Source organism: Corvus hawaiiensis, chromosome Z (genome assembly GCF_020740725.1).
Source record: "Corvus hawaiiensis isolate bCorHaw1 chromosome Z, bCorHaw1.pri.cur, whole genome shotgun sequence".
In the NCBI taxonomy this organism is placed as follows: domain Eukaryota; kingdom Metazoa; phylum Chordata; class Aves; order Passeriformes; family Corvidae; genus Corvus; species Corvus hawaiiensis.
Window position 1 is genome coordinate 52,926,568 of NC_063255.1, and position 27,645 is coordinate 52,954,212.

Here is a 27,645-nt window from a genome sequence, read left to right on the forward strand (position 1 = left end):
CTGCTTTTGTGGAGCTGGAGAGCAGAACACACAGTTGAAATAAATGCCAGATCCTCCTTCCTTGGAGTACATCAAGTGGAGAAGGACAGACCACGGTCATGGCAAGATTTTCCAGGAAGAACAAGGAGGAACAGTACTGGGGGAGAGTGGGTAGGGAGGGGGGAGAGAGGAAAGATGTGAAAACTGCCGGGTAAAGATTCCTCTGCCCTTGTCTCAGACAACATGGCATGCACATACAAGACACACGTCGTGCTGTCTGCCAAACCTCGTCCTCTTGTCGGGCTGGGCGCCAACGACGCGAAATGCAATACAGTAGCGTCCCCCACCCTCCTCCTAGTAAAGAGTTATTTTAAAACTTCAGGCATAGTGCTCGGTAGCAACAGTGACCAGGGATAAAAGGGCAAAGGAGAAGGGCAAGAGAGGGAGCACAGGAACAAGAGGACGGGTAAAACCCCACCAAAGCTGTTGCAAAACGTCTGCAGCAGCATCAGCGGGGAGACCTGGGACGGGAAGGATGGCTCAGGGTCCGGGAGGGTCGGGGGTGTCCTCGGAGCTCCGGCGAGGTACCTTGCGCTGGGCTCGGCGCCGGCAGCGGGGTGGCCCCAGCCGCTGCTGGCGCTGAGGGCACAGCCGGGGCCAGTGTTCTCCGCAGCGGAGCGGAGCGGAGCCGGGACAGGAGGCGAGGCGGTGGCAGCGCCGCAGGAAGTCGGCGCCCGAGGGGGCTGGCACGGGGGCGGTGGCGGGGCCGCCCCGCCCGGACCGGACCGGCCCGGCCCGCCGTCCGCCAGCGGCCGCCCGCCGAGAGCCGCCGTCGGAGCCCCCCTCGTCGTCACCGATGGTGCTGCCGGGCTCCTGCTGCCCCCTCCAGGGACTCGTCCCGCTGCCCCAGGCGGCGTCGGGCTCTCTGTCCGCCGCGGCCGCCGGCCTTGCGCCGCCGCGCCGCCGCCCGTCCCCGCTGGCTGCGCTGCCCGCCCGCCCGCTGCTCGGGCTGGGGCTGCTGCAGACCGGCCTGGGCTGCGCCCTGGTGGCGCTGAGCTTCGGGGCGCTGTGGCTGAGCAGCGCCCCGCAGGTGAAGAGCGCGTGTCCCCTCTGGGCCGGCTCCTCGGTAAGTGACGGCCGCGGGCAGGGACACGCCGTGCTGGGGTCCGGCCGTGCGTGCGCGGGACCTGCGGTGTTCGCTGTCCCGAGGGATGCGTGATCCCGCTCCTCCGCGATTACGTGGAAACAGCCTGCGGGTAACGGCTTTTCGCTGATGTGTACCTCCGTTTGTCACCAACGGGGTAATAAACGTAGAGACAAACTAATAGGGGATTTATTTCCTGACGTGCATTTTTTCTGAAAAAAAAAAAAAAAAAAAAAAGATACTCGGTGTTTTTGCGCGATCAGAAATAGGATTTTCAAAAGTCGTTGTGTATGTAGATGTAGCATATTGCTTTTGTGCTTTGTGCCTTTACTCGTAGGCATAATGTAGAGATAAATCAGCAATGTTCCTGGGGAAAAAAAATGGATGGACTTAAGAGAGTTTAGTAAGGAGTGCTGAAAGAAGTTATTCCATCTCCTGTTGGGCCCTTCTTTAAACCACAGCTTCATATATACAAGAGTTTTTATTGCCGAAGCTAGACACTAGTAAGCAGAAGTTAGTAAATGTCGGAGAGTCAGGTTGATTGGTCCCAGTTTGTGGGCCCTCCAGCAATCAGCAGGTCGTGTTCTCGACTGGAACGCTCAGCCTCTGCTGCCTGTGTAACAGCATCAGCTTATCCCTCACTTTAAACATTTAAATTAAATTGCCAGTGTTGTTCACCACCTGTGGAAATGTGCTCAGTGCAATAGTTTGGGGATCAAGTAGTGCCTGTTTATCTGTATAGTGCAGTGTTCATCCCTGTAAGTACACAATCCTTGGGGGCTGAGGAGTAATCCAGACCATCCAAACGTCTGTGTTTGATATCTCTGTTATGATCTTTCTTTTTTTTTTTTTTTTTCTTTCTTACTCTAGGTTAAAAGAAGTTTAATATATGTAACTTACGGACTTTCTTTGAATTCTGCACACAGAACCATGCTTGTGCTTTTAAAACGCTTTAAAATTGCACATATAAGATAGAGGTACTCAGTATCTTCAATAATCAAGAGGGGTGTTGGTTTTGTTTGGGGTTTTTTAACTGTATTTCTGAAACAATAGTACTCTCAGGAAAGTTACCTAATACCTTTTGGGTGTAAAAATATAAGTGAAAATTTTAGCCCAGAAGCAACCTAGAAAAGCAGATGCCATTAAAAGCTAGGATTGATGTGTCTGGTCAGGTGCTTTTTGGTTTGGTTTTCTTTTCATTAAAGATGAGACATTCTGACTTGTGAGGGGCAAGTCAGGAAAACTTTGAGAAAGACTTTCTTTTTTTATGTTTAACAGATGCAATGAAATAAAGTTGTTGTACTTAGGGAAAGAAAAAAGCTACTTACATCAGTATTAATGTGCTTTGTTATAAAATCGTGTGTCCATTTTGTAGTCAGAGAATTCAAAAAATACTTTGTTATGAAACTGCAGTTATGTATGTGGTTTTGCAACACCAGTGATGATATCAGTAGGTATTTTGGCCAAGTCATATATGCACGTTACGCTAGATTAGATTGATCATGTCAAGTGAATGAAGTTACAGAAGGGATTTATTAAAAATACTAGTGGATGACTTCCTGCTTGTTCCAGTCTTCCTGTTTCTTTTTAGTGTAGGAGCTTGGTGTCAACTGGCTTAGTCACTAAGTCCTGTGAGTTAAAAGTATATCTGCTGATTTATGGGACGTGCTGAGAAACTGATTTACCTGTCTTTATAGGGTTCCCATTCTTCTGTGAGAGGGTATTCGGGTATGCTGTTTGTTTTCAGTTCTATGGCAATTCTTTATCATTCCTTAATTGTTTTGCCCTGTAAGGTAAAAAGAGAATCATAGGGTTCGGTTCTGTGATTCAGCAAGTTTGGTCTAACAACTGCTGTAGCAGAAGGCTGTGCTTTTTATTTTAACTTTTTTCCTCATGCTGATGCTGGCATTCATCTGATTAAATAGCAAATAATTTCAGGGAGGTAGTTCTAGTGCTCTTTATTGATTTTGGTAGGGTTCATGCTCTGGGTTTTTGGTTCACTGAAATGGTCAGAAGTCAGAAAGCAAGAAGTAGGAATTTAATGAAGTGTTGAGGTGGTAAGTGAGGGAGAGGAAGAAAGAGACAGGTTTTAGATTTGCCTAGCCATATTGCAGAGAACAAGTACTCAATTGGCTGAAAGCAATTATTTAAGGCAAACATGGAGGTTGGAGTTGCTGACATACTACTTGTCCCCATGCTTTTTTTCTGGGAGGAAAAAATAAGAAACGAGCAGATTTAATTTGGTTGTTATTTCACAGGATGTTCTTAGGAGCGAAGAACCCAATCAGCACAGGTATTCTCTGCTTTAAAGTGTGTCTTTGTATCTTCCCAACATTGCTGTAGTGTTCCAAAGTACCTTTCATCAGAAGAGTAATAAAAACCATGTAAATGGCATTTTTTTGAACTTTTGCTTTTTGGTGACACTATGTTTTTTGCTATTGTAGGCAATCTTATGTGGAATCTTAGGGCTAACAACATGGAAGAGGCCAATGATGCTTTTGGTAGGTATGGATTAAAGTTTGTAAGGAAATTATATAAAAATGATCCTAATTTAATAGTCATTGGTAAAAAAATAATCACCTCTTTCTTCTTTTAAAAAAGTAATGTTGAATCTTTCTTTTCAAATGGTAGAATTTTAATTATTAATAGAGAAGTCAAAGACCATGAAAGGCCATATTCTTTCGTGCATGAATGAAGTCCCCAGTAAGGGCAAGAAGTGTCTGGAAGAATTGTTAATGTTATGTAAAGAGCAGGTTTTATGTTTTTGTATGTATAAGAAAATGCTGGCTTAGAATAAGTAATTTAGTTCTCTGAGGCAGTGCAGCTTGAACTGAAATGAAGGGGATGGTTCTAAATCTTAGCTTAGTTGTAGTGTTTTAGTTTCTGACAATGGGTTTGAGAGCTAACTTAACACCATACAGTAGGATCCAGTGCTAGTTTCATTTACAGTTGACACTGCATTGCTGTGAGAGAAGTAGATTGATGTGCAGGGTGTGTAAGCTGTTTCTGCTTGTAAGTGGAATCTGAAGCTGTGTGGCTCTTAATGTCTCAGAGTTGGGATTTGAAAAAAGTTTTGGAGTTGCTTTTGTGTGTGGGTTTAGGGAGTTTTTTAGTTTCGTTGGTTGATTTGGGGTTTTTTGTTTACTTGTTTGGAATTTTTTGCCTTACTGTCATTTCTGAAGACTTTTTCCAGGCCAAGGCAGTTGTTTCATTTTATGCACCACTTCTTTGCGATCCACATGGGTATCGGTGAGGAGTACCAAGGATTAGATGTGTGAGCTGTGGATGGAATCATAGGTTCACCGAGGTTGGAAGAGATATTTGAGATCATCAAGTCCGACTGTCAACACAGAACTGCCCTAAACCCCTAAACCACATCATCCAGTGCCAGATCCAGAAGCCTCTTGAACACCTTCAGGGACAGTGACTCCACCACCTCCCTGGGCAACCTATTCCAATGCATGACCACCCTAACAGCAAAAAAGCTTTTTCTAATATCTTATCTGAATCTCCCATGTCTCAGCTTAAGGCCATTTCCTCTTGTCCTCTCACAGCAGGCACAGTTGCGGACACGGGCCCCCCACCTCACCACAGCCTCCTTTCAGGGAGTTGCAAAAAGCAGTGGGGCCCCCCCTGAGCCTCCTTGAGACTAAACAACCCCAGCTCCCTCAGGTGTCCCTCACGAGAGATGTTCTTCAGTTCTTTCAGGAGCCTCGTTGCCCTTCGCTGGACACACTCCAGCCCCTCAACGTCCTTTTTAAAGTGAAGGGCCCAGAACTGAACACAGACTTGGGGTGTGGCCTCCCCAGCGCCCAGTACAGGTGCGTGATCGCTGCCCAGGTCCTGCTGGCCATGCTGTTCTTGATACAGGCCAGGATGCCATTGGCCTTCTTGGCCACCTGGGCACACTGCTGGCTTGTGTTCAGCTGGCTGTTGACCAGCACCCCCAACATGCATTGTCATTTCTCAGTGTGCATTGGTTAACACAAGCAAATTTTTTAGGAGTTTTGTGGATATAGAGAGGAGCCTGGTGTTAGAGACTCCCAGTCTGGAAGGGCCGTATTTTTATCCAGATAAGTGTACATGCTATCAGTCTCAAACTGCCTAAGGCTTGCGCAGTACTCCTGTGTTGGTATTGCCTGTGTTCTGTGGTGTTCCTGTAGCATGTTGTTGCTGTTGTTTCCTTTTGTCTGTTGTTGCTCTTTCACTCTTTAACATTCTCCTTTGTATAAATTTTATTTTCCTTTCCTAATTTTACTAAAATAGAAAGCACCAAACTCCTCTTATTCTTTCTTTTATATCAAATTATCTTTAGAATGGTCACATGCTGAAGGAGATGGCCCTGGGATACTGTGCGGCAGACGGGAAAGTTTCTGATGTGAAATTGATTGAAGCCCTGAGCAGCCTGCCATGGTTTCATAGCTGACCCTGCTTTTGAATAGGAGAACACACAGGAGTTTTCCTGAGCTCTCTTACAGCCATAATTATTCTATGATTATGTGATTCTGTGAAATTGTTTGGGGTTTTTTTCTTATTTGTATGTGTGTTCTATAGAAGTTTCATTTTTTCTAGCCAGATTAGCTCAGCCTTGACACTGGGAAGCATTTCTGATGAAAGAACAGTCAAATGCTGGAACAGGGTCATAGAGAGGTGGTTGATGCCCCAAGCTGTCAGTGTTTAAGAGGCATTTGGACAATGCGCTTAACACAGGGCTTTGATTTTTGGTGAGCCCTGAAGTGGTCAGGCAGTTGAACTAGATGATTGTTGTGGGTCCCTTCCAACTGAAATATTCTATTCTATGTGGAAAAAAAAAAAATTAACATTAAACTCTTCATGAGGGTAAGGAAATCATGCCTTAAACTATCTACAGTCTGTCAAGGACAGGTTGTTAGTTTCTGTGAGCATATTTATGTTGGGCAAATATCTATTTTGTCTACCCTCTAGTAACTTGAACATTTTCTCTAGGGAGTTATGAAGAATACACAATTACATGAATTGTAAAAGCAAGCTTCCTAAAGGTCTCAGCAATGAGAATCATTACACAGTCATGACTTACAATTATGACATTCATAAGTAAAACTAAAAAACTCATTCAGAACTAAAACATATCCTTTTTTCAGTTGTGACTGTCCTCCCCTTTTAACTCCTTATGTAAGGCCTTAGCACTCCCAGTGATGGTTTCTCACTATCTGTGTTTGGGTTTTTGTGAAGGGTCAGGCTGTCCTATGGCTGCCACTTCAATCCAAGGCCTTGGTCATGGAGAAAAACAGCCAGAGTGTTGTTTTTTTTTCTGTGACAGCAAGATTCTGGTGCTGCTGATGCTTGCAGAAAGCACAGGGCTGCAGTGCTGTGAAAAAGGAGCTTGGGATGGTTTCAGCCACTCTTGTTTTCCCCTTGGAGGGGAGGAAGGAAAGGAAACACATTGGTTACAGATGTAGTGTACCTTTAGTAGCACCATCTGTGAAAAAACAGCCATGAAGAGGGATGGCTGTGATAAGACCTTTTAGTAAATAAAATGGAGAGCAACATTTGGGTTTTGCCACCTGCGCTGTTTCACAGCTACATTAGCAGTGTGGGACGATACTAAATAAATAATACATCTGAGAGACAGGGTACTGCAAGGCAAAATCAAGCTACAGTCATATCTTTTGAAGGACATTTTTGCAAGGGAGGCCTAGCCTTGAGCAGTACAGATGCTGAGAAGTCCAGATTCTGAAATCCTTCCTTGGTTTTAGGTGTCTGAGGAATTTCTGTTCTCAATATCTGTTGTCAATCAGTTTTGGAAGTCAGTTTTTAATGCTTGTGCTTTGAAGCTGATTTTAGTTTGAGGTAATGCTGGCTTAACACTGGACTTGATGATCTTGGAGATGTTATAATCCTATGTTACTTCTTCTTCAGGACTGCCCAAATGTATTAATGGGGAAAGGGAAACTCACCACCACCACCTACCCCTCCAAGTTACTTGGGTATTGACTCTGAACCTTTCTGGGCTTCCATGCATAGAACCTGGTTCCTTCCTCTCTGCTCCTAAGCTCCTTCCTTTCACACAGCTTTAAATCTTATTTTTAACTGAAGGAACCTAAATTTTTTCAGAAAGTACATCAGTTCTCCATTGTTAGTTTGATTGTGTATGTTTTGAGGGCAGCTCACATCTTTGACAGGTCATGCTTGCTGTTAATAGCTTCTGTCCTTACTTGTATGTCAGTCTGGACTAATCTGACTTTATGTTGCATTCCCAGGAGTTGCCAGGTGCTGAACATGCTTTGCTGAATGCAGAAGCCCTTAGCTATTGAAGCATCCTTTCCTTTCAGTCGTGTACAAATTAGTTGCAATTCTGTAGAGTGCTTTTTAGGTGATTCTCTGGTTGTGCTTGTTTCTGGTTTTGGGTTTTTTTCACCAACTGAAACAAAGACTTCAAGTTAAGCATCTCTCTGCCTGGTGCTCTCCTTGCTAAAAGGAGACTTAGCTGTGATCGAATGAAAGGGAAAGGAGTGCCAGCATCCAACAAGACACCAGCCTGTTGTACTGTGCAGAGTTCAACTGCTGCAGCTTCAAGAACTGCGGAGCAGTTTGGTACCTGCAAAATGCATGGGATCGAGAACTCAACAGAACACATACAGGCTGGTTGAATGCAACTCTGGCTTTCAGCTACATCAAGCACTGCATGCTTTTGTTGTTTGCTAGCATGGCAGCTTTTGTGTTCATAAATGTTATCTGTTTTCATGTAAAGCTTTGAGGGGTTTGACAGAAAAGTCATAGTTGCATATGCAGCATGAGTCATTCAGTCCGATTCTTCTCATGTTTTACAGTGTGGTAACATAAGCATTTGAAAATTTTATTTGAAACACTTTTAAGTTAAAAGTGTTAATGTTTTTGGTTTATGAAAAATATTTACAGATATTACATTGAAAACAGAAAAGTTTATGAAATTCAGCCTTTATTTGTAACCTTGAAAATTTTTGAAGAATTAATTTGTGGTAAACCTTGTATTTAATTGAAATTTTTTGTGCAAAGAAAAGTATGTCCTGGAAGACTTTAAATAAAGATTTCTTAGGGCTGATTGCTGCTATGATATCTGCACCTTGACAGATTTTCATGAATTTAGCCAAAATTTAATGTATAGACCAAGACACGTAGTTCTGGTGACATTCTTAAATTTTAGCTCTGCTAGCAACAGTATAAAACACTGTGAACAGAAGCTGCATATCATGTCCCTAACCCGGAAAAACAGTGTCTCCCTAGCCATGTATTTTATAATAAGCAGTCATTTAAGTTGTGAGAATTACTGTAGTAGTATCTTTTTTCCCTGGATGTTGGAAGTGAAATAGTTCAGTGTTAACCTGTATGCTCACATTTAGGACTCCAGCATTAAGTCAAGAAGCGGTAATTACACAAAGGTTTTAAAGTCAGTATAAGCAAATAGAAGTATGCTTTTAAGTTTGAGAGTATGAAAAGCCATTAGAGGCTTATAGCCATTTTTATGCTGCAAAAGCTTTTCTCTCATACCTGAGGTGTTTTAATTCTGCTTTTGAAATATGTGACTTTTAAAATTAAATTAATTAAGTAGCCTTTTCTTGTGGGGCCTTCCTTTGTTGACAGTTGTATTGTGGGTCTCCATATGGTACAATAAAAAGCTCTCACAACTGCCAAAAATCTAGTAAGGTCCCGTGAGTTTTAATTTTCACACTGCTGCTGTGCATATGGACACTTAATAAACTGACTTACTTTTTTCTACAGGATATTTATAAAGTATGTATGTAGGCTGTAAACGGATATAAGAGTTGATGATTGTGAAACAACTGTTTCTTCTTTCCTTTAAGTGCCTGCTTGGGCATCAGTCCTGCGTGTGCATATTCAAGTGAAGGCAGTTCCTCTCTGACATTAGATACTTGCTTCAGTGGCAGCAGCAGCAGCACAACAAGCAGCTTCCCCTTGCAGAATGAAAGATAGTGCCAGAGCTTTACTATGCAATTTTATTCTTCCTTGGAGTCCTCAAAGGGCATGATGATACTTTTTTACCTGGAAGAGATCATACATGTAAGACATTAGCAAATTAATAGAATACACTTTGCTTTTGTGTAGTTTAATTCATATGAAGATTCTTCACGGCTTTCTGCAGCTGTTCACAGTCCATGTGTATCTAGTGCTCTGAAGATGAAGCTGTGAGCCAAGCTAAAGCCATAATTTGAGTTGTTTCCATTTTTATAACTGCAGTTAAGACCTGTTACCTCTGTTTAGGCTTTTAAAATACCATGTTTGCTTTTCTCTGTTTTTTTCTAAGTTGTGAAGTACGTCTCTCCTCTGGGTAGGATCTTCTGTCACTGGGATAAAGTGTAACCCCTGTTTAATTGACTGTTGATGTTTAAATTTGCATCTGCAGGAGAGTATTTGTAACAAAATAAGCTGACAGAATACATGTTTGATTGGACAGTGAGTGGCTGAACGGCTGAGCTAAGAGGGTTGTGATCAGTGGCAAAAGCCGAGCCAGCTGAGGGCCAGTCAGCAGTGTTGAGCCCAAAGGGTGGAAACTGGGGCCAGTACTACTGAAGTGAATGCTCCGCACAGTAGATCTGCGTGCACTCTCAGCAAGTTCACAGGCGGTGCAAAACTGGGAGGAATGGCTGATACTCTAAATATTGCCGTTCAGAAGGACCAGGACAGGCTGAAGAAATGCACTGAATCTCCTGAAGTTCAACCGTGGGGAATGCAGAGTCCTGCCTGTATAGGGAAATTCCCCTAGTACACAATAGGGAACAGTTTGGTGGAGAGCAGCTCTGCAGAGAAAAACCTGGGGATCCTAGTGGACAACAAACTGTCCATGAGACAGCAAAGTGCTCTTTGTGGCAAAGTGGTGTCCTGGGCTGGATTAGGCAGAGACTTGGCAACAGGTCGAGGGATGTGATCCTTCCCACACCTGGAGAGATGTGAAATCTGTGGTTGCTCAGCCTGGAGAAGAGAAGGCTCAATGGGAATCTCCTGCATCTCTGTAAATAGCTGATGGGAGGGAACGAACAGTAGGGAGCTGGACCTTTCTCCGTAGCACTCACTGGCAGGACAAGAGGCTGTTAGCACAACTGAGAAAATAGGAAATTCCATCTGAACATGAAGGATGACTTCTTTACTGTTATGATAGCCAAAAACTGGTGTAGGTTGCCTGTAGAGACAGTCAAAACCAACTGAATATTATATTCAACAGCTTGCTATAGGTCATAAAATCATAGAATGGTCTAGGTTGGAAGGGATGTTATGGTTCCAACCCCCTTGTTGTGCCACCTGCTTGAACGGGAGATTGGATTTGGATGGTCTCAAGAGGTCCCTTCCAATCTCAGTGATTGTGTAAAAATGCTGACCAGTGATGGAGCAGAAAGAAAAAGGATTTTTTCTCTTGACAGTCAAGTACAATGTATTTTCCATTGTCAGATATGTGGTAGAGAATTTTGTGGTTATGGTTCAGATCATGGTAGTGTTTTAGATTGTATGTAGAGGAATTATTCTTATCTTCTGCTCATTTGGCAGGATTTTCTGAATATTGGATTATTCAGTCAAAAATACGCTATACATATAATAAAAATCAGATCAAGATTATAATTACTCATAGTAGAATTTATTAGAACATAAATGCAGAAATTATCATACTTGTTTTGCATATTTACGATAATGTTCCTTCTCTTCCTCTTTGTTCTTTGATTTCTGACATCTTTAAGAAAAATATTTGTAATTTTTTTGTTGTTTTTCAAATTTTGAATTGAAGGTCTGTATTTTAACTGTAACTTTTTTATAGCTGTAGGCAGGCAGAATTTCTGTTGCAGCTTCTGTACCAAAGGAGACAACTTAAATGTGAATTTTCTGCTTTTTTTCTTTTTAATCTTTCTTTACTTTGGCCACGTAACGTCTTTTCTCCATTTGTTCATCAGTTGAAAAAGGACAGATACACCTCTTGTTTTTCTTAATATAATTTAATGAGATTTGTGCTATAAAGATGTCTTATGTTGAAACAGCTTCTATTTCAATTGCAAAACTGGTTAATTTCTAATTGTCAGTGCCCTGTGTTGAACCCACTTAAAAAGTTTTCTTTATACGCAATACCCATGTGTACCAATTTTCTTTTTCTCAAAGTAGTTTTTGTCAAAAGAGTAACTGAGATGATTTAGATAAAAGCGTAAGAAATGGGTTTGATTCATTTATGTGCTGAGCAGGGAGTTAATTTTAAAAAAATCATGAGATCCGGTGTTTGTATGGAAAAACAAATGACGCTCAGAGTGCTTTCTAGAACTAAGACCGTCTTATCTGTGGTTTTGTATTAGTACAAAGCTAGGAAAAAATACTCTTCTTCTAATAATTAATAAATTATTTTGTTCTTAGTATGTCTAACACAAAGATGTCCCAGTCCTCTTTGGAGATTTAGTAATAACTACTTCAATTATTGGGGTTTTTGGGGTTAAAATCTACCTTATGGAATAATGTTATGGTCAAACTAGTAATGAGTAGTAATGTTGTAATGAGGAATTTAGCTTGCAGAGTAATGCACTTTGGCTCTTGTCCATTCCTGGGTGATTATTTCCCTGAACCTCAGAAAATGGGAACATAATTTGTGCAACAGCTGTTACCTATTTCTGGTTCAGATTCCAGGCAGCTAACCATGGTACATCGGCTAAATTTATTTGGAAGGCCATGGTGTTATTCTTCACATGTTTAGGAAGTCCTTGTTGCTGGATCTCCTGTAAAGCTGGATTCATGTCCCTCATAGTGTCCTTCTCTTCCTCTGTTTTTTTGTTATGTCCTGCTTTTGTAATTCGAACCATTTTGATACAAAGAAATATGAGTGAGCAGATTGTTATTAACGAAGATTCTTTAGGACATTAAGAATAGGTACTTGCTTTGTAGGATTGAATGCTTAAAGGAGGAATCTTATTTTTATTTTTCTCTGAAGTAGTAGTCTTACCCATAGCATTTTCTCCTGAAGTAAAGAATATTTTTGCCTGTATGAACAGAGACAGGGGTAGTCCTTTCGTATGTTCAAAATCCATATCCAGTGTTGTGTATGCAGATTGTAAGGGCATAGGTCAAAGCAAGACATAATTTTATCTACTGCTTCTGCTTGTCCTTTTTTCAGGTATTTTGTTACTCTTGTCATTGCTCGATTTCAGGTGACTTATAAATCTGAAAGTATTATCTGATTTACAAATATTTTGGTTTTAGTAGCCAGGAGGAAATATTATCATATAGCTAAACTCTCTTAAAGTGTTTTCGTCCTCACTGTACTGGGACAAATATTTTTTATTTATTTGTGCTGCAAAGTAATTCTGGAAATCCTGTGCAGAGTGAATGTTGGCTTAAGATGTTTCTTCCTCTTCAGGTTTCTTTACTGTTCTGAGTGTGTTGAGAGCTAAACCCGGTGGAAGAGTATGGCACACAGTGGAAGTTGGGTGACTTGCAGATCATACTTTGCACTCCAGAAGAGCCTTTAGTTGCTTGATCTATTGTTACTGACATTTTCAATAGTTGCATATATTTTATTTCTGCATAACTAGTTCAGAATAAAGAGAGAGAAGACAAAGGTTTTTGGGAATAGGTTAAGACACCTTGGGGCCCTGAAGTCATGGGCAGTTTTGAAAAAGAAGCCGAGTGTCATTCCCAGCATTCCCAGTTTGTGAGTGGGATTTGCATTGTCATGAGTTCCTTGGGTTGGGTTCCTGTGCCTACTGCAGTTAACTTTGTTTTGCTGTTCCAGGTTAACCTGTTTATTCTGCTGTCTATGATCTGTGTTCTGCTGAACTTGACTGGATTAATACTAGGATGTCAAGGCATTCAATTTGTGTCTGGGGTACCCAGATGCGATTTGGTGAGCACACATACTGATTTACATTGATTTCTTCTCATTATGGCATATTAGCTTGCTGTGCTGAGATCACAAAGTATCCTGATGCAGAGTTGCAAGTAATTTAAGAACTAGCATAAAGGATTTTTGTAGTAATGTAACAAATACAAACTGTTGGAAAAAGCCTGAGCAATGGCGGGTAATGGTGAGCTACCTACAAAATGTTCAGTCTGTTGTAATCTGTGGATGGGATCGTTCTTCCTCTTTTGCCTCACTTAGTGAGGACCATTTGTGTTGATACCTTACAGCAGAAGATGTGAGGAAAAAAATAAGGTAGATTAAATCATTCTAGCTTTTCAGAACACTTCTACTTGAGGAAGAAGCAATCTGTACAAGACAGGGCAGAATGCAAAGATTTTTCTCAAGTGGCTGTCATGAGAAATAGAAGAATCACTATTTAGAACTGGAAAATGTGGAGTAATTGAAATTTAAGGATACAATACAGGGTCACTTGGTGATGATTACTTGTGTGTAAAAGCTTGAAGAACTTTGTGGGTTAATGAAAAGATCTTTGAATATCTATTTTCATTCATTTATTTCTTCAGGAAAGCTATTGTTGGTTCCTTGGCATGCCAGTGGGTGTACTGCAGTGAGAGTCTGAGATTATAAACCTTTGGCAATCTAGATTCACCCAGTATCACTATACCAAAGCCACACTGAGAATTTATAATGATATCCCAGATGAGGTGGTCAAATGTTGCCGGAGTTTCTGAGCTGTCTGTGGTTGGAAGTACAGGGTACAGCAAAAAGACATTCCTGAAATCATTAATTATTTTGTAGGGTGGCTTCTGTAGGTGGAAGAGTGTCAACATTGTGACTCTAGAGTTTGACAGCTAAAACGCCAATTATTTCTAGATATGGAAACATTGAATTTCTACTTCGAAAACTAAGATGACAAGATTAATTTGAAAGGGGAAGTTACAAACAGTGGTGTACAGATATGGCTATTAACGATTTGACTGGGTTGAAATGATAGTTGTGTGTTTCATTCCATCCACAGGAATGCAAGATATATTCGTGAACCAAAGAAAATGTGTACAGTTCATATAGAGTGGTTTACACAACAGGCAGAGAAATAATTTCTAGGCTGCTATGCATTGGAAGGAGCATAGATAATAAAATGGCTTAGTAATCAGTGCAACTATGATTACAACAATATACTAACAATTGTAAATGTGTTAATGCATTAGCCATAATGCTTTCTCTCAAATAAGGAGCGTGTATAATGCAGCTTTATAATGCAGGAATCATTGGCATACCAAACTGTTCAATTTTATGATTCTGTATTTCCTGCTCTGTGGTCATGGGTTTAGTTTAGGACACAGGTTCTATATTATACAGGTAAAAATACTGCATAAAACAAATTATAAGTAGAGTTTTGTTTCTTAAAGATGAATATGGATGAGAACAAGATTTGTTTCTGCTGTGAAGAACTTCATCTCACTGAATGCACAGAAGTAGAGGCTGTATTGAAGCTATACCATGTGAAGTCATGCAGTGCTGCTCACCTTCTTCTCAAGGTACCCTGCGCACGCAGCAGTAGCACTGCTTTTATAGTGTTGGTGCTCGTGCAGCAGTGCAGAGCTGAAGTGATTGCCATGTTTACTGGGGAAAATTCTGTTGTTTTTCTGGTCTTCCACACTAGTCAGAAGCTCTTCATGGTTCTGTAACATGTGGGGAGTTTTTTTCATGTCTGGGTTTTGACCAGTGCACTGCTGAGCCAATAAGCAGTTCTTGCCCCTTTTTTGTGCTTAGTGCAACCAAAACTACAGTTGAATCCAGACAAGATTACAGGGGTAAATATGATGTAAATTTTAGCTAATGATTTGACGCCTTCATTGGACTTTTGCACTTCTCAGCCCTTCTTGGCTTACAAACTGCTAAAATAAAACACCCAACCAACACCATCTTCAAATATAAAAGAACTTTGACATTTCTTTAATGGTGATCATGTTGAATCTGGATTTCCCACAGAAAAGTTTTGAGGAAGGTTATAATTCTTGGATGAATAGATGGATAAATCACATCTGAGCTGTATTAAACCCTTCTGGATCTCTCTGTCAGGACAATAAATAGTGTAAAATGAACTTTTGCAAATTACTCGTCTTGGAGATTGTGCTGAAGACTTCATCCCATACATTTCTTAGAAGTAATTGCAATGGTCATCCCTGTGTTTTCTCTATTTGTTTTAGTTTTGTTTATTTTGTTACTATTATTATTATTATTATTATTATTATTATTATTTGTTATTATTACTGTTTTTACATTTAGAGATACCATTATTTAATTTTTTAATTTTAATAATCTTCATGTTCTTCAGAAAGTTCTCTTAGCTCTTAGTGTCCTGAATGCTGTCACTGCCACAGTCTGCTTCTTAGCAGCTGCCCTGCATTACTTACAGATACTTGCATCAAGAAGATCCTGCATAGTAAGTGAGCACAAGGCATTGCCTGCCATAAAGAGTGTTGCAAACAGTATTAATAGATTACACAGTTCAGCAGTATTTATAGGTCAGAAGGGTTTTAACAGAAGTTTTGTTTGATTAGGACGAATCTCAGATTGAAGACCAAGATCACATTTTGGATCCCGATGATTTTGTCCCACCTGTCCCACCTCCCTCCTATTTTGCAACTCTTAATTCTTGTACTCCACAAACAAGTAACAGGTAAAACTGTGCACTCTCTTCCTTTCTTTTAGTGTCTTTCAAAACACTGCCTAATCTTTTTTTTTAAGACTATTTTCTCTGATGAAAAAGGTTTGTGATTTTAGGGGGATTGAAAAAAAAAAAGAAGAAAAAGCACATTTGTTTGAAGACAGCATAAATACAGTGTGGGTAACGGGTAAAGTTTTGTGGGTTTGGGTTTAGATTCTGTAGGAACCATTTCTAGGTAAGAGAAATACTGCTGCTTGACACAGCTGAAAACTTACACGATGCTGTCAGGAGCAGTTCTGGGCAGCAATGAGAAGCCAGACACAGCCAGAGACCGTGAGTGGTGTTCCCCCATGGACCTTCCTGCCAGAGTCATTCCCCTTCTCCCTCTTAGGCTGCTAGGGCTGACTGAAGGGTATGTTTTGACTGCACTGCTTGGCCAAGTAATCCCTTAACCCTACAGGTGGCTATATGCTCTTCAAAGTAACTTGCAGGTTGGCTTTATGACTCAGGTGGGGCTGCATTATTCTGTTCTGAACGTACAATATTTATGCATAAAGTATTACAATGCTCAAGCAGACTGTGTGACTCTTCTTTAAAATTCCTCCTTTTTGCTGTGTGTCTAAAATTGAGTAGATACCTAAACTTGTTGATAGTAACATTTAAGTGAAGATGACATATTTCTGAAGTCAGGCTACTTGTTTCAGGGTGTTCTGGGTAGTTGTACAGCAGTGCAGAAGTTAAAGCAACAGGCAGGCGTAATTTCTGTTTTTGGAAGATGAGTAATTATGACTCAGCCCAGGCTGGATCCTGCAGAGTGGCTGAGATGGGATGTGTCCATTTCTCAGTCAGCCTCCCCACACTTCTTCCTCCCAGACTGTGTCCTGAGCTCTGTGTAGCACCTGTGCCCTGGCTTTCTGTGCTGAGCTCGGTGGTCCCTGCATCCCAAGCTTTGTGTGCACGGGGGTGTGACCGGAACCACATCCAGGGAGGTGAGCCCCCATCTGCAAACTCCAAGACAGATACATGCCCTGAAAAGGGAAACACCACAGTCATCAAAATTGGTTCCAAGGACATGTTTGGAGTGGGTAGGCATTTTCTGCCACTCTTTAAATTGAAAAGTCAGAGGCCCAGCTATCAAAGCCAATTGGTTTGCTCTTCTACTTGTAGGAAACCTTTACATTTGTCTTATTTAATGGCAGGCAAAACCCAAACTAGCACTACAATGTCTGGTCAATTCCTACCTCTGCTCTTCTTATTTCATACATTAAAAAATAGCAATTACATTATTTTTCAGGGCTGGCACAACATAAACAGAGCTGAGTTTCCAGGTGAAAAACAAAATGCGAAGTTTGCCAGGAGTTGGACTTTGTTCCTTGTGGGTCCCTTCCAACTCAGGATATTCTGTGATTCTGTGGAATTGTCACAGACACATACATTTAAGGGAGGAGGTGATGCATGTAGGGCAGCAAACCGATTGCCTAGGGCCTAGAAATATACCTCTGTTCAGTTTAAAGTATTGTTTGGGTACATCCTGGAAATGACTTTTGTAATTAAGGGACTCAAGGGAATGCTCTTCTAGTTGCATGTTCTGTAATAAGTTTTAACGTAATTGTTGGACATAGCATTAATTATCAAGGTGTGACTGAACTGGATAGGCCAGATCAGGCATGTTTAAAAACAAAACTAAGATTCAAAATGTGTGTAATTTTGTGGCTTATGTTGAATGTAAGTTCAGCGTGAACATACTAGGAAAATGTGAAGAAGTAACGTCAATGGAGCATCTATCTCCATTGTACTCCAAAATTATTCTGAAGCCTTTTGGAACAGGTGAAATAGATGGTAGTTAAAAACTAATTTAATGTGTTCTATTTTCCCCATTTTTAAGGCTAAAAAAGACAATGACCAGCTATCAAAATACCTGCTTTCCTTTCCTCAGATTTCTCCATGCATTACCTCCATTGCCTTCACAGGAGCCTTTCATTAGAGGGCTTCCAGGTTCTCATTTTGAAAGTTTTATTCTTTTCCTGTCTGTGAAAGCAGTCTTCCATAGGTATTTCCATCATTCTACCCTTTCCTCTGAGCTTGCGAGAAAAAAATTTTCACAGTCATCTTTGTTCCCTGCAGCCAGTGTCCAGAGAAGCCCTAAATTCTGGGAGGGAGGACTTGCCTTGCATCCACTAGTGATATCCGTAAACCTGACTGAAGTCCAGAGAGCAAAATGTGGGTTTCTGTGTGTTGCTTGAGGTTCCTGCCTCAGCACCAAATCAGCAACTAAAATGTTAAAAAGACCCCAAACAAACCAGAGCAGAATTGAGATGTTTTGAGTCACAGACTTCTCTGAGGATTGTATGGGCAAGGTCTTCTTGCCAGTTCTGCTGTTGACCACCACACTTTGTTACAGTGTTCCTGGGGTAATGTAAATATATGTTTATCAAAATTAAGGTTTCTCAAGGAATTGTTCTGTTTTCTTCCTTCTCAGAGCTATCTCCTAAGAGAAGGATGTTGCAGCAAAAGGTCTTTGGGATTTCTGCTGTGTTTCAGAGAGCTCCTTGGAAACTGAGGAGTAAGGTCAGCCATGAGGTGCATTTGCCTCATGCAAGCCTTTGTGAATCAATCAACCGTAATATTTCTGCATCATCACAAAAACAGCCTTTACTTTGAATCTGGCTTTTTCTGTGCAGCTGTATCTGAATATAAAACATCAGATCAGAAGTATCTTGAATTTAGGTTATAATTAAGAACTCAGTGGTTCACAGAACTCAGAGCTAGGCTGTCACATTTTGAATGACAACCTGTATTTCAATCTTTTGTAACAAAACTGAATCTCTGAAGTAAAACTGAAATGAGTTCCTAGGCCCAGTACTGCCCAAAGATGTTTGAACTCTGGGGAACACACTGGAGAGGCACATCCTAAGGAGCAGTTCCCTGCCATCTTCCGAGACAATGTCTTGCAGACCTTGGCGAGTCCATTATCTGTGACTTAGATCCCAACATCTGAACTGGCACAGAAAAGCCAGTGGAGTTTGGTAGCAGAAGGTGTTTTTTCTGCAGCTGGAAAGCCTTACTGACAGATTTGCTCCGTGTTATTTATTGCAGCACACTTGTCTCTGACATGATTTCACTGCCCTATATTTATGGAACACGAATCAAAGGGGTTGAAGTGTTCTGCCGTCTGGACCCACCTCCACCTTATGAAACTGCATGGAGCTCAAACAGCTCTGAGCAGGTAGGGGCCATTGGAGTTTAAAGTCTGATTTGGTTTTTTTCTACTGTAAGGGAAAGGTTGCACTGAAGCATGGTAAGTGTAAGTCAGGAGGATACATTTGATTACAAATGTAAATTTCGCTGAAGAGTTTAATTAATCACTTACCTCTAGAACTGAAAAGTTTTCTCCAGTTGGAAAACTGCCCAGGCATGAGAGAAGGAGCAAAGAGCAATGTGGAGTACACCTGTTCCTGGTTATTCTAAAAGACCTCCTTGCTTTACTTCACTTATGTACCTGCACTCCTCCCATGGGGGACTAGGTCAAGGTTTTGCCATCACTGGCCATCCCTTTTTACTGGTGTTTTCAAAAGATGGGTACTTTTTCCCAGAAAACACTGGGTAGGATAAAATTGACTGATTTGGATGATGAACATTAATATTAGACATTCACTGGCCATGATTTTGCCATGGAATTAAACTCATATCACACAGTCTCTGTGCAGTTAAAAAAAAGTGTTCAATTTCTAAGGTGGATGTTGCAGTTCTTAGGGAAATGCCAGAGAAAGATGGTGACTTATGATTTTTCAACTTTTGCATTTTATTCCAGGGAGGCGCACCTCAAATAAATGGCATGGAAGATGTTGATTCAGGGGAAGTAACTGACAGGCAGTCCTCTCAAGGTAAAAAGTACATTTTAAAGTTTGTTCTAGAATGTTCTATCCAACACACACAACTTAATGTAGCAGCAGCATTATTAGTTCTTTGAAAGACAGACACCATACTGCAAGCCAGAGACACAGAATCATGATTGTTTTGGGCAGTGGGAACAAGGATTAGTATTGAAAATGTTTACAAACATAAAAAGTTGTTGTCACATACGATACAAAAAGAAACATATATTTCCTTTTTAGTAACCTACAATTAGTTTTTGACACTATATCCATATTTTGCAAGAGAAGATGTCCAGCTCCAGTGCTTCCACTTGTTTAGTGTATGTGTTGGTGCCTGTTAACATTTTGCTGCTGTAAAACCAGGAAAAGGATAGAATAATGCTATACTGTGTGGAGCTAAACTGGGAATTACTCCATTATCCAGCTTGGACTGGAGGAATTGCTTAATAATTTCTGCATCCTGGTACAGGAGATAGCTAAATTACTCTTAGACACCACATCAAGATTTGATCTGCCCTGTTTTAGAAAACCATACCTATGGTTCCAAGTTGTTTTTTGCCTTATGTTTGTTGCAATGTGTGCTTTATCAGCTTCCAGCTTTTCCAGTACAGCCCATGAAAATGTGTTCCAATTTTTGTTTGAACTTGACCATTGTGGCAAGATTGTCTCGTGTGCAATATTCACACCACAAGAGAGAGAAGGCTGGGGCCAGGGAAAAGCCTGAAATTAATTATTTATTTATTAATTATTTATTTTTATTTTATAAAAATTTTATTTGATTGTGGCCTGTCTTTTCCCAACCTACTTATCAAACTAGAAAAAAACTTTGATTTGAACTGCATCAGTTGAAATTGTTCCTATTATGTGGAGTCAGAGGAAAAAAAGAGTTTGTGTAAAATCAGACTTTAGCCAAATGTCAGCTCTGTCAAAGTCCCCTTAAACTCTGACAGTCTGCCTGAAACCTCTGAAAACAAGCACTTGGATGCTTCTGGTGTCTTACCAGGTGTGATAACCAGACACTAGCTACAGCTCCTCTGGATTTCTTTGTCAAAGCTTTCTTACTGGTAAAAATCCTGTTGCTTTCTCTGAGCTTCTTGAGCTCAGACAAGACTAGGTTATCAAACAAGGGTACGTGGTGTGACTTGCTTAAAGTTATGAGAAAGGGAAACAAGAAAGAAATAGCATAGAAAATGCACCTGCAGTGAAGGACAGTCAGGAAAGTCTCTCTTCTGTTTAGTTTTATTTTGTTTTAAAAAAGGCTCTGATGAGACATTGTTTGAGGCATTTGTATTTAAAAACTTCCTTTGCAAGAATTAGACCTACCTGAGCATGTATGGCAAACTGTACCCTCCTCTCCATCATTTTAACTGGTTTGTCCAGTATTTTTTTTAATAAAGAGGTCTGTAAAGAGATGCTTAATTATTAGTCTGCCTGTTAAATTTGGATAAAAAAAGAAGGTGAGCCTCTTAAAAAAAAAATTAATGCTGCTTCTTCTAGATAAAAGGCTCCCTAAAATTTAAGAAAAAGAAATACACTAAGTAGTATCTCTTCCTTTATTTAAATCTGAGGAGATGTACTGCATCTGGCTGGAATGGAGTTAATTTTCTTCATAGCAGCCTGTTGTGCTGGTTTGGATTTGGGACCTGGGGGGAGTTCTTCAGCATTGTCATTGTTCAGGGACTGCCTGGGCACCAGTCAGTTAGTGGTGGATGATTGCTTGTTTTCCTTTGAGTTTGCTGGGTTTTTTTCTCCCCACCTCTGGCTGTCCTTATCTCAAGCCCACTAATTCTGCCAGGTTTGTCCTTCCAATTCTCCTCCCCATGTCACTGGGGAAGAGTGAGTGACTGTGAGGGACTGAGCTGCCTGCTGGGCACACAGCAGGAGGGAAATACAAAATGGGGACTTAGCTGGAATTGTGGTAGAGGTAGTCTATGGGCTGTCTCAGCTGGCGCAGTGTAGCAGTCTATAAATAAAACTTGAACTTTCGGTTTTTGCTGGCAGGCTGTCATGCCAGGGCATTTGTATGTGATGCTGTGATTCCCTTGGCATCATCAGGGCTGATCAACTGAGGATAGCTCCCAACAGAAGTTAAAGCTGCACACTACTCTGCCAGCAGAGCCAGGGGAGTCCTGACTGCTGGCTGCAGGAGGAGCTCTAAGATTCTTTATGCCAGCTAAAATTGTTTTACTGACTTCATAATCACTCCTGTCAAGCAGAATGGGACTTTCCCTGCTGACTGAGGTAGGCAGGCATGCAACTGTTGCCTTTCCCTGGTCTTAAAATTAAGAACCAAACATGGTTTAAGGGAAAAGGGGTTTTTACCTCAGTATTTATTTAAGGATCCTTAAGGTGCACCTGCACTTTGTCCAGGTGGAATGCGCCGAAATGCACACACGATAGATCACGTATACAATATATAGGCCTTGCAAATTAGCATATCTATCAAAGATTCCCCAATGAGAAGCTTAAATGAATAGCGTGATATCTCCCCATCCTGAGGAATTCTCCCCTGGATGGGCCTATCTTAGTTTACAGGATGTGTTCTAGGGAAGACCTTGGTTTCTCAGGATAGCGTAGGACTTTCTGGCCTCCAACTGCCAGGCCTCCAGGATGTTTGGTCTCCTGGCTTAATGGAATCTTAGGACTATCCTAAGTTATCAGGCCTAAGGAATTACAAGTATGCATGCTGAAAGCACTGGGGATACATAAAAGCTATATAAAAGGGTATATAAAAGGTATATAAAAAAGGCAAAAACTCATCATGGCATCACAACCTTTTGCTGGTGGCAGGAAATGCTTAGTAGATGCTCTGTATCATCACAAACTAGGTGTATGCATTTCCAGTACACACCACCTTAAGACAATTATCTCTCTGAAACACTGACATTATTAAGAAAAATGAGATCTGAAACATTATTAAGAATTATCATAAGATCATGAAATCAGTTCATTAATCTGTTCAGAATTTTTTAAAAGTACCAAACAAACAACTTCTCCAAAGTAACACACCGAGTGTGTGCAGCATTTTAGGTAGAACTGTTGCCTGTGGAATGGACTGACACTGGAAAAATTCCTGGAGAACTATCTCCTGTGGGAGGAACCCCATGCTGGAGCAGAGGAAGGACCCCCTCACTGAGCAGCAGCAGAAACAACGTGTCATGAACTGACCATAACCCACATTCCTGCACCGCTGCAGGGCAGCAGATAGAGCCCAGGGGAGGGTTTGGGGAAGGTGTTTTTAAGATTTGTTTTACTTCTCATTATCCTGCTTGTTTTTTGATAAATTCAGCTAATATCCCTGAGCTGAGTCTGTTTTGCCCGTGATGGTAATTGATGAGTGATCTCTCCCTGTCTATATTTCAAGTCATGAGCCTTTCATTGTATTTTTTCTCCCCTGTCCAGTTGCAGAGGGGAGTGATAGAATGGCTGTGGTGGGTGCCTGCCATCCAGGCAGGGGCAATCCACTACAAATTTTTTAACTCCTGCATGAGCCAGAAAATTGTTTTCTGTAATATGCCAGGTGCCATCAGATGGAGGTACAGAACCAAGCCTAGTGAGAAATGTATGGAGCTTTGTCCTGTCCTGTTCATTAAATTGCAGCATATAATTTCACTCTTAGGAAAAGGAGGAGTGGGAAGGATATAACATATCACAAGAATCCAGGAAAATACTTAAGTAAAGATTTTAACTCCTTTTTAGGGACTGGTGACTGATTTACGAGCTACCTAATTGCAAAAGGTGACCAACGTCTCTGGCCGTATGCTGTCATATCTTGGTACAGCTGCTTATAAGAGGAAGATTTGAGGCTCTGTGAGATTTAGTTTTTCTCCAGTAAAGCTGTAGCTCTCTTCTCTCTGACCAAGTAGTTATAGGTGATTTTTGTTCTAGGCTGAACTAGACTGTAGTCTTTTGCTACTCCAGTTGCATAAGGCTGTACAGGTTTTTGTTCAGTATATGTGGGTCTGTGCGCACATACGTGCACCTCTAGACTTTTGTGTCCAGTCATTACAGATTTGCAGGTGGGATGGGGAAAAAAATCAGCGTCTAATAACAGCTTCTACAGATTTGCTTTATTTTGACTACTTTTACTTTTCTGTTCCTGATTATCCAGCTGAAGAAACTCAGGAGCCTTCCAGCAGAGTGAGTCTTTCCCCTTCAAATGCCAGCTGTGTGCCTGCAGGAATGAACAGCAGAGCCTTCAATCCCTTGCGGAAACGATCTAAAAGTGACCCTGTGCTTCTGCACTGCCAGCTGCCTCAAGGTGACTCCCTTTTCTCTGTCAGTGATTGTGTAATGGCTCTTTAAAAGAATACTCTTCAGAAGTTTGGTACCTTGAACCTAGTACCTGCAGAAATCAGCTGCTGTCTCCCAACAGAGTACCTACATTACAGTAGTTTTTGCTTTGCCAAGCCTTCTCCACCTAACTCCTTAGTCTTGCTGCTCTTTATGTTTTCACATCTAGGAACAGGGTCTGTAGCCAGGCCTGGGTAGGAGGGAGGGGTGGTGGAAAATGTGGAGGGAGAGCACACAGGATTTCTCAGTGCATTGACATCTAAGATCTTGAAAGTGCAGTTGTCAATGTGAGACATTTAAAGCAAAATTGGCTTGGGGATTTGGTATTAGCCTATAAATTTGCTCCCCTTTTCTCAATTCTCATACCATCAAAAAAAAAAAAAACCCAAAAACTCAATACAACCCATAGTGGAGAGTTGATGAAACTGCTTTGGTGTTAGTGATCTAATTCTGTTGCTGTGGGAAAACTGCTAATGTGACTACAGAGTCCGTGGTACTGCTGGCTGTCTTGAAACACGCACCAGTCAGGGGTCTTGGAAGTTTTCACTAGAGGATACTGGAATTCCCACAGTAGCTGCTGATACATTCTAGCACTCAAAATATAAGTGCCAATGGGGCATGTTAGTAACAGCCATTTACTCTGGATACTGGGAGCATGCCTATGTGGATTACACTTGCTGTTTTGGTGGAATGTTTTCATGGCCCTGCTGTATCATATGCTTTCTCTTCTCCTCTTATCAACTTAGACCACAGCAGCCCAGAGAATCTGCTGCTGAAGCAATAGTTACATGACACAGCCTATTCACAGCTGTGAAAGCAGAGTGTTTCTGCTGTAGAGAGGCTCCTTGTCAGAAGCATTTGGAAGCTTTAGGCTCAGTGTTAGTGAGGTTAGGTCTGTTCAGCAGTAGATCTGAGAGTTAGTCATGAGTGCTGCAGGAAGAGAACTTACTGCAACAATGGAAGTTGCTCTTCTTGCTGGGAAGTTTTGCATCTCCTCCTGGCAATTTTTGGTATGAAGCCAACATTAAAGTGCTTCTTGTACAATCTATAGGTGCAGTTTTGGTTTTTTTAGGTTTTTTTTTCATTTTAATGGGGTCAAAATCTGATAACTTGTTTACACCAAAGGCAGTCAATTTTTATTTGGATGAAAGGCAGTGAAATTGATTCTGTATTGCCTTTTGTTTAGTCCTTGCAAGGTAATTTTGAATATTTGATATGGGTTTGTTTTCCTTTTTCCATTGAATTTGCACTTTGTAGTATTACTAGCTTCCAGCTTGACAGGTAGTTATTTTCAGTATTTTATAACTTGTCCTCTTGACTGCTAATAACTAAAAGTTACAAAGAGTTTACGAGAGATCATAAAAGCCCTCTACCTTTATGTTTACATAAACACTCAACACACATTTCAGGTCTCTTCAGATCAGAAACAAGAGAAAGGAACCAGTGTACACAAAATGACAAAGAGCTTTCCACAGGGAAAGTGTCCCTCCAGACTCTTCGACATGTGACATGCACTCAACCATAGCTATGTATGACTATTTTACAGGCATTTTGTGTAATTCCAATAGTGAGCCTTCCATACCACCCTGACCATACCAGACCGTAGTTTTACGTGGTTAAACTGCACTGCATCCTCATTGAATCAGGAGTGAAATCTCCAGAATACTGTGAACCTTGTGGATTGTTTGCTTTGTTTCATTTGTCTTCAGGGACAGTGCTCAGCTGTGAAACTGCAACACTCAATGACTTAAATCCACTGAATGCTGTCACCCTGCGTAAGAGTTCAAAAGCAAGAGCTTTGAGGGCAAGACCTCAATCTCTGGTAGACTATAAGTCTTACATGGACACTAAACGGCGTGTGGCGTGGATCCTTGAGCAGTCCTCCTGCAGCATGAGCCCAGACATACATGACCTGGTGGAAAATATCAAATCTGTTTTAAAATCAGATGAGAAACATATGGCAGAAGCTGTCACCAGTGCCACTTTCCTTGAGCAGGTAGATTTATTACTTGTATTTATCAGGTGATGTGGAAACCCACTGCCCCTGGTTTGGAAGTGTAGGTTTACATTTGCCAGTCTGTGTGTCAGAGTTTTTCGACCAAATTGGCTTCCTTCAGTGCTTTAGTTTCATGTAGGGAGTGTGTGAGAAGCTGTGACGTTTCTTGCTTTATTAGCCAGAAGACAGAGTATATGTGTATTTAAAAACTGAGTCAGTCTTCTGTGGAGGAATCATGAACTGTAAATAACATGACAGCATTTTACACTGAGTTTGGCAGGGGAGAGGGAGAAGATGTTATAAGCATTTGCTATTACAAACCAGAAGGAATGGAGGCTGGCAAGGAAATTTTTATGTAAACCCACTAGAAGCAACTTTTTTTGTGATTGGCTCCCAGGATAAAAATAAGACCTAGTACTAAAGAAAAGCAGAAAATAGAAAATACGTGTTTACATCAATGGAATGAATATCCAGAAGTTTCAGACACTGCAGACTTCATCAGACAAATGTCTTGGTAACTTACAGACCATTTGTGCAGATGAATTGATTCATGCATAGCACAAGTGATGTGCTATGACAACTGGTTTTGGTTTGGGTTCTCATGCAAAACGCGTCAGTGTCATTAGGCTCTGTGAATAAAGTGGGATTTCCCACCATAGCCTTCAGGCAACAAAAGCCTTGACAAATTTGACAGAAACAGGAGGAAAAAAGATTCCTTATGAGAATTTAATTTATCACACATTCTTTACATTCTATAAGCCTGAACATTCTTACAGTTCAGTGGCTTCTGCAAGGAAGCAACATTTAGGTTTCTTCTGAACAATACCAGATATGCCATAGGCTGGACTGAGAGAATTCTTGTGCAGCTTTGAGGGGGAAAACCAAACCAACCAACCAAAAACCCCACAAACAACAACAAAACAAAAAATTACCCCATTCCTTTTCCCAACTAGGACTGCTTTTTCCATGCCTCCTTGGCAAATTCTAGGGTTTTCACAGCTTTTAAAATTATTCTTTAAACATAACAGACAGCACAACAACTAGCTTCTTCCTAGTTGGGTAAAAAACTATTTTAATGGAAGAGCCTGAAAACAAAACTGATTTAAACTATTTTTTTTTTTCTTTTTAAAGGTGATGGCACCTGCCCAGCAAGCCATGTCATTGAGAGTCCATGTGTTACCTTTCAGACTGCATCCTGGATTGCTGTACCTGGAGAGCTGTGGTGATCTGAGTACTTTCACCACAGAGGGAGAACAGTTGGCAGAGAGGAGAAGCCAAAGAGCAGAACATGAACGGCCTCACAGTCTTATTGGTGTTGTCAGGGAAACTGTACTTTGAGCTGGCTTTTTGGTTATTCCTCAGCAGAGGACCTCTGTCAGACATATACATACTGCAGAGGAAAATAATCTCTGGCAAGTGGGTGGATGGGTTTGTCAATAATCACTTTCTTTTTTAATACTGTCATGCATAGACTCCAAAGGGGATGATCATTCTAAAAAACTATTTAGCAGATTGCAAGATTGACCTTTTAGGGCTCTCAGTTGCAACTCATCTGCTTGTGATACATCTTGTCCTGCATTTCCATGAAGTTTGGCAACGTGTACCTGTGGGGTATGATACATCATCATTGGGGAAGAAGCTGTGAAAAGAAGTATTGAAGAACTTCGCAAATTTTTGGTACTTTGATTTAAATTAAAATCTGTCGTAAAGTGCAGACCTTCAGATAAGTAATTTAGTAAAAAAATGGTGTACAGGATTCTAAAATTATTCTTTATAAAAGAAGGCTGTTGTGCAAACTGTACTAAAAATAAAAACTGTCTTGAAGAA

At 41.0% G+C, this 27,645-nt stretch overlaps 1 protein-coding gene across 2 annotated transcripts; it reads left to right on the forward strand.

Moving 5' to 3' along the window:
• Positions 1 to 793: 793 nt before the first annotated feature.
• FAM189A2 (family with sequence similarity 189 member A2) lies at positions 794 to 27,645 on the forward strand. Of its 2 annotated transcripts, none has more exons than XM_048290882.1 (11): positions 794 to 1,105; positions 3,568 to 3,624; positions 12,855 to 12,965; positions 14,393 to 14,521; positions 15,322 to 15,429; positions 15,548 to 15,666; positions 18,751 to 18,880; positions 19,466 to 19,538; positions 23,641 to 23,790; positions 25,532 to 25,818; positions 26,950 to 27,645. In XM_048290882.1, the coding sequence occupies exons 1-11, from the start codon at positions 836 to 838 to the stop codon at positions 27,154 to 27,156; spliced, it is 1,641 nt and encodes a 546-aa protein (XP_048146839.1). In that variant the 5' UTR covers positions 794 to 835; the 3' UTR covers positions 27,157 to 27,645. The 2 variants fall into 2 exon arrangements, with proteins under 2 accessions (XP_048146839.1, XP_048146840.1); XM_048290883.1 differs by having other exon boundaries at positions 27,006 to 27,146.